The sequence below is a fragment of the Sinocyclocheilus rhinocerous genome, unplaced genomic scaffold (assembly GCF_001515625.1).
Source record: "Sinocyclocheilus rhinocerous isolate Xijiao unplaced genomic scaffold, SAMN03320098_v1.1 scaffold2406, whole genome shotgun sequence".
Lineage (NCBI taxonomy): Eukaryota > Metazoa > Chordata > Actinopteri > Cypriniformes > Cyprinidae > Sinocyclocheilus > Sinocyclocheilus rhinocerous.
This window is the reverse complement of record NW_015656159.1, coordinates 257,410-270,351: the sequence shown is the minus strand read 5'-3', so window position 1 is coordinate 270,351 and position 12,942 is coordinate 257,410. Positions and strand designations below refer to the sequence as shown.

Sequence of the window (12,942 nt, the reverse complement as noted above, 5' to 3'; positions counted from 1 at the left end):
GCTGATAACACGAGCTGCGTGCAACAACAACACAAGACAACAAGAAAAGCACACGGCCGAACACAAACCGCATGCTACACAAAACACAACACACGTGGACAGAAGAGCGCACGGCCGAGCGAACTCGAGACCGCACGCTCCCGCAATAATACAGAACATGGAGTGCGAGTGTCCGGACCCCGACACGAAACCGAAACTCAACAAGACATGAGTGCCGGGATCTGAACGCCACGCTCCAACATGAAACAAGGAAACAGGACACGCAGATGAGAGCTCGAGAATCTCGAAGCCCCGCGCTCACATGAAAACAAGACATGACGGGAGTGTCAGGGCTCTGTCACAAAACCACGAATAACACTAGACCGAAGTGACAGAACCCTGACAGACAAGGTAATGGGTTCGGTTCTCGAGGAAATCGCATACTTTTAAAAAATATAAATGTTGGATGCAAGTCTTTTTTGAATAAAAATGTCTTCTGCTAAATGCATAAACATGAGCAGACAAATGTAAGGTTCAGGACAGTGAATCACAGGTGTCCGGATTATCAAGATGCAGATGGCATAAACAAATAATTATACAAAATACAAAAGTATATATATATATATATATATTTATATGTATATGTGTGTATAATCTTTTATAATATTTATTTGATAATATTTATTTTTTATTATTTTATTTATAAAAATTTTTTTTTTAAAGTTTTTTATTTTATTTTATAAAACCATAACACTTTACTAAATATTGAGATTAGCATTAACTAAGATAAATGCTCACTTTTCATGTTAACTAGTGTAGTTAACTAACAAATGAAACCTTATTGTAAAGTGTTCCCTTTAAAACACTGTTCCACATTCAATACCCACAACGCACTGCAGCGGTCATAAGGCACAAGTCTAGACAGGGCCTAATACCCAAGTGGTTGCTAATTTGTTGCTGTCTGCTTAGGCTGTCAAGACTAGTGTTGACTAGTTGTTTTGATCTGAATGTAATCCCTGATCACATGAGTTTCCTCTCTGTTGGATTGTCTCTGTAGTTGGCGATTGGTGTTTTATCTGGCGGCGTTCGTTGGTGGAATCATAGCCCTGTATGATGTGAGTTTATCCTCTTCTCAGGGTTTCTCCTTTAACATATACCTGCTTATCCTTCTGCATGTCTGAAGTAAGACATACTTTCCTGTATTGATGATTGACATGAGTTTGCCCATTGAAACTAATCTGTGATCAGCTCTGTGGTGCCCTCAGGGGTTGAGCAATCTAATGTATTTGTAGCCTCTGACAGATGAGCACTGTGGGAAATACACACTACATTGGCAGCATCATGCAAATAGTGTGCATGCACAGTGTTCAGGAGGACGTAACTAACAATTGATTTTAATAGAATTTGATGTTATCATGTTGCTAAGCTAATGACACAAATATTGGGTAAACTAATATATTTTTAATTAAACTGAACTGTTTGTATTGATTTTACTTTTAGTATTGAATAATTTATATTTACATTTAAATACTGCAATGCATTATTATAGCAGTGGTTCTGAACTTTTTTGATTCCAAGGTTCCCTGTTATCCACAACAATTTTCGAAGGCCCCCTAGACCATTTGTTTTCAAAATTATACTTTTTATATACTTTTTGAATACTTTTTGTATGCGGAGAAAACAAAAATAACGACTTTATTCAACAATTCGTCTCCTCTGTGTCTCTCCGCATCACCGTAGCGGCATTTTGGAGAATATCCGCTGAACGCAAGCAGCGTACTGTGTACGCTCTTCTGTGTCAGCCGCGCTGCAGGGATGCGCTGTTTTCGTTCAAATCAAAGCGTAAATACACGTAGAAAACGAATCCTTGTGTCGCGGCTGTTAGTTTTCTTCGCGTACAAAACGTATTCTCGTCGCTTCATAACGTTACGGTTGAACCACTGATGGCAGATGGACTATTTTGATGATGTCTTTCATACTTTTCTGGACCTTGACAGTGTAATTTACTTGGCAGTCAATGTGACAGTCACAAGCCTCCCGGTTTTCATCCAAAATATCTTAAATTGTGTTCCGAAGACGAATGAAGCTTTTACGGGTTTGGAACGACATGGGGGTAAGTGATTAATGACAAAATGTTCATTTTGGGGTGGAGTATCCCTTTAACACCCAACTTTTTTTTACATCTAGCTGGTGCAACCGGCTCCAGAAGTTTAAAGAACTAAGGGATCATACTCTTTCATTTATTAATTTACATGACAATCAATGTGATTTAAGGGAAAGAGAGAGAGAGATACTCAATTTCTATGTGACTAAATATTTTAGCGTTTGGCATTACTAGAAAACGGTATATTCATTATAGAAATGCCCATGGTATTTGAATTTATTGTTGTTGTTTTTTAAATCAATTTGTCAAATTGTCTAAAATCAAATTCATAAATACCTTATTATTTAATTGTATTAGCTTATTTTAAAGTTTGTTGTATCTTATTTTAAATAATTTAAGTCATCTTGAGGCCCTCTTTGAAATTTGCAGAGGCCCCTTGGTTGAGAACCACTGCATTATGGGATTTCCAGAAGGGATTGGCTTTTTGAAGTCTTTGTGTTGGTATTGTGACTGTGATGCCTTAAAAACAGCGCCTAAGTAGGCAGCGTACTAGGTTTTAGAACACCGCCACCTTGCAGCTCTAGAAACTGTCATAAATAAAAAGCTAATGTTACATAAAGTTGAATATTGATTCATCTATTTATTACAGAAACCCTGGTTTCATAATTTGCGGGAGATGTGGAATGGCTATCCCAGACAGGTGTGTTCCAGTCTTCAGATCTTTAATTTGTTTGTACTTGTTCCAAGGGATATTTTATTGTTCATATCACCTGCACTAATAAGAGCAGGCGAGGTATTGTTCACTTTGACCCGGCCCCGATAAAGGGTTCACGCAATGCTCAAATTTACAGCACGGCTAATAAATAATGCAGATAATAAGACTCACGCTAGTTCCAAATCAAGCATGGCCATATTTAGAAGAAAGATGTCTTTTTTTGGCCCAGCTGAAGGTTTTTTTTGGATCCGTTCACACTTGTTATATGAGTTCCAGGTTGTAATCAAAAGAACAGTGATGTCATTCAGATTGGCACTCAAAACATTGAGTTTCCTAGAATAATCACTTCAAAAAAATAAAAAAAGAGCCCTCTTCAAAGCACAATGAATTACATAAAATTCACATTGAGTTATAACTTGGATTCTTTTACATTTTCCATCATAAAAATGTAACGTGGTCATCTCTTGTTATTGTGCATGTTTCTGAGAGCTTATTGTTGTGTTTTTGCTCGTGCAGTCCATGCTGGAGTCTCAGTACTGCTATTATATTGTGGAGATGAGCTTCTATTTGTCACTAGTGCTCAGAATAACCTTTGATGTCAAACGAAAGGTCAGTATCATGTGACACCACACTGTCTTCTGGAAGCATTTTAACTACTTGAAATCTTTCAAATTACATCTCAAACTTTTTCGTCTGCGCCTAACCATTCATCACACGACCTGAAATAAACATCCGATCATTATTCACACAATGAAAGCTATTGTAATCGATCATTTAAAGCCAGATTGATTTGTTGTTGTTTTTATCTTATCTAACCGCACTTTTTCTCTGTCACTGAGAATGATTGTGAAAACTTTCCGTGAATGTTTCTCATATATATTTATTTCAGGACTTTAAAGAGCAGATCGTCCATCACTGGGCCACACTGACGCTCTTGGCTTTCTCATGGTGTGGGAACTACATCCGGGTCGGGACCCTGGTCATGCTCATTCACGATTCCTCTGATATTCTTTTGGAGGTTAATGATATGCCAAATCTTATATTATTTGGTTATTCTTTATGGCATTTACCCCTGTATTAGTGAGTGACAGGACATTTGTTTGGTGGAATGGGATCAGGAAACATTGCAGGCTGGATGTTTTTATGAATCATTTCTTGCATTCAAGGTTTAAACAACCAAAAACAGTAATGTCTCACTTTGCACTCAGGCAAAATACAACTTTATTCTAACCAGATACTATCTAGAATGACAAGTGAAGGGGATGAGGCTACTGGTTGTTAAAAAAGGGACAAATCCTCCAATATGTCACTCAGTAAAATCCAGTTTTTGCAGGGAAAACATTTGTCAACCCATTTAATGTAGCCTAAACTAAACAATTGATGTTCTTATTGGTTTCATATGGTTGACACCAGTGTTGTTTTAGAATTGGTGAGAAACTATAGTTTTTGTTAATATTTAGAATTCGTTTTTATTTTTGTTTTAATTTTTTTTTCCTATTTTAATTAGTCTTTTTTCTTTTTTTTGTTTAAAATATGTCTAAATAGTTATATTTATAGTATTATTTTATAGTTTATTTCAGGTTTAGTTTTAGTTATTTTAATACATCAAGCTCAACTAAATGAAATGAGCTGAAATACTGACAAACTTATATATATATATATATATATATATATAAGATAAGATCGCTACACCACTATTATCTGCTCAACAAAACAAAATTAAACCGTTATCCCGGACGAGCCCCCAATTTATGTTACAAACCCCTGTTAAGTTTAGCCAGAAAGGGGGATGTAGCATAAAGAGGGCACGTGAATCCAAATGCCAGGCGAAAAGATTTATTTAAATAACAAAACGAAACATAACACAAATGGAAAACACGTATTAGTCTAAACTAAACAATTGATGTTCTTATTGGTTTCATATGGTTGACACCAGTGTTGTTTTAGAATTGGTGAGAAACTATAGTTTTTGTTAATATTTAGAATTCGTTTTTATTTTTGTTTTAATTTTTTTTTCCTATTTTAATTAGTCTTTTTTCTTTTTTTTGTTTAAAATATGTCTAAATAGTTATATTTATAGTATTATTTTATAGTTTATTTCAGGTTTAGTTTTAGTTATTTTAATACATCAAGCTCAACTAAATGAAATGAGCTGAAATACTGACAAACTTATATATATATATATATATATATATATAAGATAAGATCGCTACACCACTATTATCTGCTCAACAAAACAAAATTAAACCGTTATCCCGGACGAGCCCCCAATTTATGTTACAAACCCCTGTTAAGTTTAGCCAGAAAGGGGGATGCAGCATAAAGAGGACACGTGAATCCAAATGCTAGGCAAAAAGATTTATTTAAATAACAAAACGGAACATAACACAAATGGAAAACACGTATCCAAACGAAGAAAACGGAAAACACAAATGAACATAGAATAACTAGCAAAGGATAATATACTTCCCCAAATCACGGAGCAACTCCAAAGTATAAAGTCAACAAAAGAAAAACAAACCCAAAATTTAAGAATTAAGAAAAAGGGTAATAAAGCTTGTTTACTGGTGGATTTCCTTCCCTTCCATGCTCCACTTCAGCATACTTTATATAGCTAGTAATCACTCATTCCATGAGACGCAGGTGCACCGGGGCGGACCTAAACAATCAGACTCAAAGAGAAAGATTAGGGGAGACATGACGTCACATGAAGGAAGATACAAGGCCGTAACAATATATATTAGGGCTGGGCAAGTTAATGCGTTATCGCATTAATGCATTACTTGATTAACGCTGACAATTGTTTTAAATAATTTCAAATAATCAATTATTTTATCGCGCATTAACGCAGTTTTTTTTATTATGAGCTGAAATACTGACATAAACATATATATGTATATATATATATATATATAATACACACACACACACACACATAATTTCATTTTTTAGTTAAAGTTTATATTATTTTAAGTAATGAAAGACTTTATGGTTTTAGTTAACTGTAATATCCCCGCTTGACACTGTACAAACTCCACCTGTTTGTTATTTTTGTGTTATTTCTCTGCAGTCTGCCAAGATCTTCAACTACGCCAAATGGAAAAGAACGTGCAACGGCATCTTCGTGGTATTTGCTGCTGTCTTCATAGGCACGCGACTCATAATCTTTCCATTTTGGTGAGAATTGCATGTATGACTATTATTTCCAAGCTCTGATAAAGAGTCTCAGGTGTATTTTACATAACATGCGTGCATTATTTGTTTCTTCCAACTGATATTAAAAACTGTCTCTGTTGTCTCGTATACCTTTATTCCAGGATCATTCACTGCACGTGGGTTTATCCACCAGACTATTACCCACCATTCTTTGGATATTACTTTTTTAACTTCATGCTCGTCATCCTGTTGATGCTGCACATATTCTGGGCGTATCTGATTCTGCGTATGGTGAAGATGTTCGTTTTCGGAAGTGTAAGTTGTTCTATATTTATATTTGGGAATGCGTTTATTTTTCAAAAATTGTCTTGTTTGTATTGTCTCACATTACAGTGGGTTAGCAAATAATTTGGGGTAGTCATTTTTGAGATTTCTCACTGTACATTTGTAAACCCTGGGGTTTCTTTTTGCTAATTAGTTTATTAGCATCAATTGGACAAATAGGCTACTGTATGCGACTTGTGTTTATATTTGCTTGTGCATCTGTGTAAATGTTGTGATCAATCTGCTCTTCTCAAGTCTGAAACTTGAAGGCAAATTTTTTTTTTATTGTAGCGTCTGGACCACTCAAACACACAATATATATTTTGTTTTTATATTTAACAAATACTCTGTAACCCCCCTCAGTTAACAAGCCATATGAGGACCCATGAACCAAACTTCAGATTACATCAAACCTCTCTTTCAGACAGATGAGACTTGCAAGTATCCAAACTTAGTCTTATTAATTGATACATTAGGTATCATTTTCACCTTTTTACAAAGGTGTGTTTGAACTAAGAATCTGATGTTTCCCTGAGGTGTAAATCTGCTGAATATGCAAATGGTTCTATAACTTCATATTCCTTATTTCTCTTCTCTTTACTGCGTTAAGCTTTTAACCCTTTCCTATACCAACTGTATGTGTGTGTGTGTGTGTGTGTTTATGTGTATGTTAGACCAGTTTAAGTGTGTATTTGTATGTTAGACCAGTTTAAGTGTTTATGTGTATGTTAGACTAGTTTAAGTGTTTATGTAGTTAATAAAACCTTACTTGTGTCACACTTGACGTTGTTCATTGTTTGCTCATAACTGGAGTCCCTAATCATGCAGATTTATGCTACAAGCTCTGTGTAGAGTTGTACAGTAAGAAAGTTATTTCCCTTAACCAGGAAATTAACGTTCTTAGAATTGACAAGACAGTTGACCCTGAGAGGTCAAGTAAATATCTACAGCGGATCTAAAATATTCATAATTAATTATAACTAGTTATGATTAATTATTCATATTTCCCATGAGCTGATTCGTTACATAATAAAACGCAGATTAACTGTTCAACATGTTCTGACACTAAACTGAACGTCTTTGTGACTGTGCAAAGCTCATGAATATTTAATTAGGCAAGCAATGAATCAGTTTATGATTGGTTGTCTGTTTCTAAACTACTCACTGTTACATTCTTTTTACTTTTATACCTTTGGCACCGCAGTTCGTTGGAGCAGAGCTTTATAACCCAGGGTTTAAAGCATTGCTAACCCCTTTTTATAAGTTATAAGTGTGAAACGCTGCTTTACTCGGGGTTAAAAAGACATTAACCCAGGGTTAAGCATTGTGTGAGAATCCCTGAATTCATTATAAAACCATTTATAAGATGGTGGCAGGCGCAGCGGATTTGAAAGACTCAAAAATAAGCATAAAATGCGGTGCATCTATGCAGCTCGTAGGTCATATATTATTAACAAATACCATTAACGCTGTTACCTTACCACCCTCGGGCTAGTTATCAATCATCTCAACTGACATGGTATGACTAACAAGTCATACAACTCTGGCATATGTGGAGTCGGAAAGTTCTGGATGCTCTGAACTATTTTATTTTATGAGTTCCTGACTAAAGCTGTTTAAAAGAAACATTGTCTATGTGTTTACGCTGTCTTGTGAGCTGGCAGAGTTTCAGTTATGGCACAGTTTTCATTTATTGTCACCCTTAAATGTCCTATTGTGAGTATTATTGCATCAGCACTGGCTTTACTGGTTTAGTTAACCATCTCATAATACTGGTTATACCAGTGTGGGTTGGTAAACATGAACACATATGGTGTGTGTGTTTTTAAATGCTGGGTGAATGATAACACAGTCCTGCGTCTTGAACAAAAACTCTGCTGATTTGCATAAAAGGACTAATATTTCCTGATATTACCATACTACAAGACTTCTTCACCTTACAAATGGCTGTCTAAAGCAAAAATGTTACGAAATGCATCATATTTACTGAGAAGCTGTAACAAGCAAGAGCAAAGCAATTCTGGGAGGGACTCCAGAATGATAATTTAGGGGATTTACTGTATTTAAATGTTGGTGTCACTCCTAAAACTTTGCAGTGTGTACGTGGCATAATATTACTTAAGATATGAGTTCTGACAATGACTGACGCTTATTGTGGAAACTCGTATTGTCTCCTGCTAGATGACCACATTGGCCATTTGAAACAATGAATGAATTTATGAGTCACATTTTCTTCTCAGAGGAAGACATTTCTGCATTTTGGTGTCATGGCTTCAACATGAAACATTAATGCAGTGATTCCTGCATCACTATTCAGGAGCATCATTATGAAAATATGTAATATAAAATATATTTTGATGAAAAAAATTATTTTAAGCTCAGTTGAATGATATTTCAAAATAGATACAGTAATATATAAATGTTTGGTGTCAGTGTTTTTGAAAGAAGTCTCTTCTGCTCACCAAGGCTGCATTTATTTGATCAGAAATACAGTAAAAAAATTAAAAATTGTGAAATATTATTACAATTTTAAACGATTGTTTTCTATTTGAATATATTTTAAAATGTAATTTATTTCTGTGATGCAAAACTGAATTTTCAGCATCATTCCTCCAGTCTTCAGTGTCACATGATCCGTCAGAAATCATTCTAATATGCTGATTTGATGCTTAAGAAACATTATTTATTTATTTGTATTTAAACATGTATTATTAGTAGTACCAATGTTGAAAACAGTTTTGCTTAATATTTTTTGCAGAAACCACTTTATTTATTTTTTTAGAATTCTTTGATGAATTGAAAGTTCAAAAGAACAGCATTAATATGAAATATGATTCTTGTGTAACATTATAAATGTGTACTGTCACTTTTGATCAGTTTAATGCATCCTTGTTGAATAAAAGTGTTTATTTTTTTACAATTTTTTTAGTGTGTGAATAATATGTTTGGACAAATAGTGTTATTTTTGTTTAAGTCAGAGCTCCCTGTTGCAACAGCAAGATCCTGTAGGAAACACTGCTTTGATTCATGTGAAACACACTAAAACAAAACCCTACATGATGCATATCATGACAGTTTATGGCAGACAAAGCCATGCTGCATGAATTATACTCTAAACAGAAACAATGACACAAGCTTTGTAACGGTGACTGAGTTATCCAGGTCTGTTATTTCCAGTTACACTGGCGTTCTGATTAAAATAAGCCCTGCCAGCCTGTAGTTAGTGCTCTATTGTTTTCACTCCAGCTCGGTCTATTGAAAAAGGTGAGTCATAATTTGAGCGTGATTGCTCTGGCAGCGTACATGATCTCTCGCAAATGCAGAGCGGATGAGGGATGCCAGATTCAATCGCTTCTCTGTTCCACGTACCTGCAGCCTGTTGCTCAAAGGGACCTAATTAGTCGTGATTTAGTGCACATCAGACTGTTCAGATTCATTTGCTATGGATGATGGATTGTGTACTTGCGCGTCTGGTTTCTACAAATGGCTCGTTAGGTTAATGTTTCAAGACCGGCCGTATTTTCTGATTTCAGATGTTGTGGTTTTGATTTCCAAAGTATAGGAAGTTCAAAGATTGGCTTGCTTATTGTTTGATTTTCAAATGTTTGCTAAGCTAGGATCAATAAACCTACTGCTTATGTGTGGATCATACTTTGGGGTAGTTATTTAAGCAAACTTGCATTTAAAATTGGCATGTAAACACTCAACCACTAAGCAAGTAACATAGCAACTACCTGGCGTAGTTTTGCAAGGATAAACATCACTCAAGTTCTGTTTTAGCTGTTGTGCTGAATATAAATCATTATTTTTTAACTTTTCCTTGCCAGTTTATGAACTTAAAATAACTGGTTGAATATTCACATCTGTGAGCGACTAATTTGGCGAGTGTTTTAGGCTATTTAATTAGCTGATATTAGTGTTGTCAAACGATTAATCGCGATTAATCGCATCCAAAATAAACGTTTTTGTGTACATAACATATGTGTGTGTACTGTGTATATTTATTATGTATATATAAATACACACTCATACAGTATATATTTTGAAAATATTGACATGTATTTACATGTATATATTTCTTATAATTTATATTATATATAAATATATTTAATATAAAAATATAACATATTTTTCTTAAATATATACGTGCATGTGTATGTATTTATATATACATAATAAATATACATGTGCATGTGTGTGTATTTATATATATATATATACATAATATATGTGTGTGTGTATATTTATTATGTAAACAAAAACGTTTATTTTGGATGCGATTAATCGCGATTAATCGTTTGACAGCACTAGCTGATATACATGGAAGCTTATCTCTGCCATGGAATAAAAATAAAAAAAGTAATCACGACATTTTATCTTATCTCATTTTTTACAATTATTTTTTATACGCAAAATTGCAACAAATAAACTCGCAATTCTGAGAAGAAAAGTCAGAACTGTGACACATAAACCCACAATTGTGAGAAAAAAATAAATAAAAATTAGCAATTACCTTTTTTTATTCTATGGTGGAAAAAAAAAAAAAAAAGAGTAAAACATTTTATACGAGTTTATATCTCGCGATTCTGAAATTTTTTTTTACCCCTAATTGAGAGTCCAAATCACAATTACCTTTTTTTCTTCCATAGATATGTGCATGAGACAATGATGAAAGTATAAATTGACAAATAAAATTATATGGCAAATAATTTTTGTTTCTCTAAAGCAATGTTTTGCATTGGTAAACACTTGTTTTGGAAATAAAAGAGCCTGTTTTAGCTGTTGTGTTGACTATAAATGACTTTATTTTTAACTCCATGCTTTTCTCTAACCCCAAAATGCTTTTTTGATAGTTAACCAAAGACGAGAGAAGTGACAATGAAGAAGACGAGGAAACCAGTGTGACTGAGGACAATGACGGACATGTGAAAGTGACCAATGGCTGTGGAGCAGGAGGCGGGGCTAATCATCACTGACACCTCTTTTCTTAAACTGTGAAGGACTTTGAATTGCCCTCAGGGATGCGAGGAGCCAAAAACATACATTTGATTTATTGTCACACAGAGAATATGCCAGAAACTTGTCAAAACAAATTGCATCTTTTAATAACACTGAAAAAAAAGCTTCCCCCCCTCACTTTGCTTCAATGGAAACGACTTGCTGTGTGTCTTGGCTGCTTCAAAACCTTTTTCCCCCTTTCAACTAAAACTTTTTTTCATTATGGCACAAGATCACATGGGTAATTATGAAAGAACACGGCGCAAAGAAAAAGAAACTCCTCATAAGTTTTAATAGACTCCTCATTGTTTTTGAAGCTCAAAGATCACGTCACACTGGCTGCTCTCGTCGTCTGGCATCGTTGAGTTTTACATCAACCTCTGCTGTCCAACACATCCTGTAGTGAGAACTAATCAGATGCGATCTCAAGTTTATGTTTCCTGTAAGTGATTTTGAAGAAGAACATCTACTTTCATGTCACTTTAACCTCTTGACAAGGTGGACAGCAGACGTTGCTTTCTTTCATTTTAACATTGTGTCTACATTGGATGCATCCAACATTGTTTCTTGAAGAAGTTCACACTGCTGTAGCGAGCTTTTTTTTTGTCACTGCAGGCCGTTTTCAGAAACTTTAGATGGCTGGAGGTCTCTGTACTGCTGGTTTCTAGTAGGCATTTCTATGCTTCCTCGGTATCTGCACTCACGATGGCAGTCAATGCAATCTGCTCAACTCAAATCACCAGCTGTCATTGAAAATGAAGGACTTCCAGTCAGTCAATAGATAACTTCAAAATTGTGTGCCACAAAACCAGCAGCGCTATTATTAAAATAGCTAGTTTTAAAGGTGGTAATGTGTTTTAACTTTTTAATGTTAATCTTACTTGCTCCCTCAGACCAGGGTTGGGCAGATCTCAGAATTGGCTCTCTTTCATTTCATGAGTGTGAATTCTATCTGTCTGTCTGTCTGTCTCATAGACTGTAAAAAAAGATGGACGACGCGTCTCCTATTCCTTCCACTATAGAAAAGTGAAGCCAAAGCATCTCAGTATGGCCGCTGCCATCTTGAGTAAATGACGTCGTTTGGAGCCCGAGTCTGCGCAGTAGTGTTGTGAGGTGGAGCCGCGGTATCAAACTCCCGCCCAAACTCCCGCAGACCCAATCAACCATATCGACACGCCACGCTTTTATAGCATCAAATTACTAGCTAAAATCAAACTTATCACAAAGACGAACAATTTAACATATATCAGCGTGATAACAACTACCTTAAATGACCAAAACCATCTTTCGGAAAAATTTTATTGAATGATTGTGTAGTAGAATGTAAGAACTGGTTCCCTTTCAGTTCATGAGTGTGAATTTGATTTGAATTAGAAGCACCTAAATTTGGAATGACAGCAATTTACCAAATTGTAATTCATAGAAATTTAAAAATAAATAACTTCTTCATGGTCCATAAAAATCAATCTATCTATGTCTGTCTGTCTATCTATCGTTCTATCGGTCGTTCTATCTATCTATCTATCTATCTGTCTGTCTGTCTGTCTGTCTGTTGTTTTTATCTATCTATCTATATCTATCGTTCGGTCGTTGTATCTATCTATCGTTCAGTCGTTGTATCTATCTATCTATCTATCTATCTATCTATCTATCGTTCGGTCATTGA

At 35.0% G+C, this 12,942-nt stretch overlaps 1 protein-coding gene across 1 annotated transcript in view; it reads left to right on the top strand.

Moving 5' to 3' along the window:
• LOC107719675 (ceramide synthase 2-like) overlaps window positions 1-12,274 on the top strand; it is a 27,070-nt gene extending 14,796 nt beyond the window's left edge. The window contains exons 5-11 of the mRNA XM_016527157.1: window positions 1,037-1,094; window positions 2,733-2,783; window positions 3,315-3,407; window positions 3,688-3,816; window positions 5,869-5,975; window positions 6,116-6,269; window positions 11,132-12,274. Coding sequence (XP_016382643.1) covers window positions 1,037-1,094; window positions 2,733-2,783; window positions 3,315-3,407; window positions 3,688-3,816; window positions 5,869-5,975; window positions 6,116-6,269; window positions 11,132-11,254 — 715 coding nt within the window. The 3' untranslated portion in view covers window positions 11,255-12,274. The remainder of the gene's footprint in view (window positions 1-1,036; window positions 1,095-2,732; window positions 2,784-3,314; window positions 3,408-3,687; window positions 3,817-5,868; window positions 5,976-6,115; window positions 6,270-11,131) is intronic.
• The last annotated feature ends 668 nt before the right edge of the window (window positions 12,275-12,942 follow it).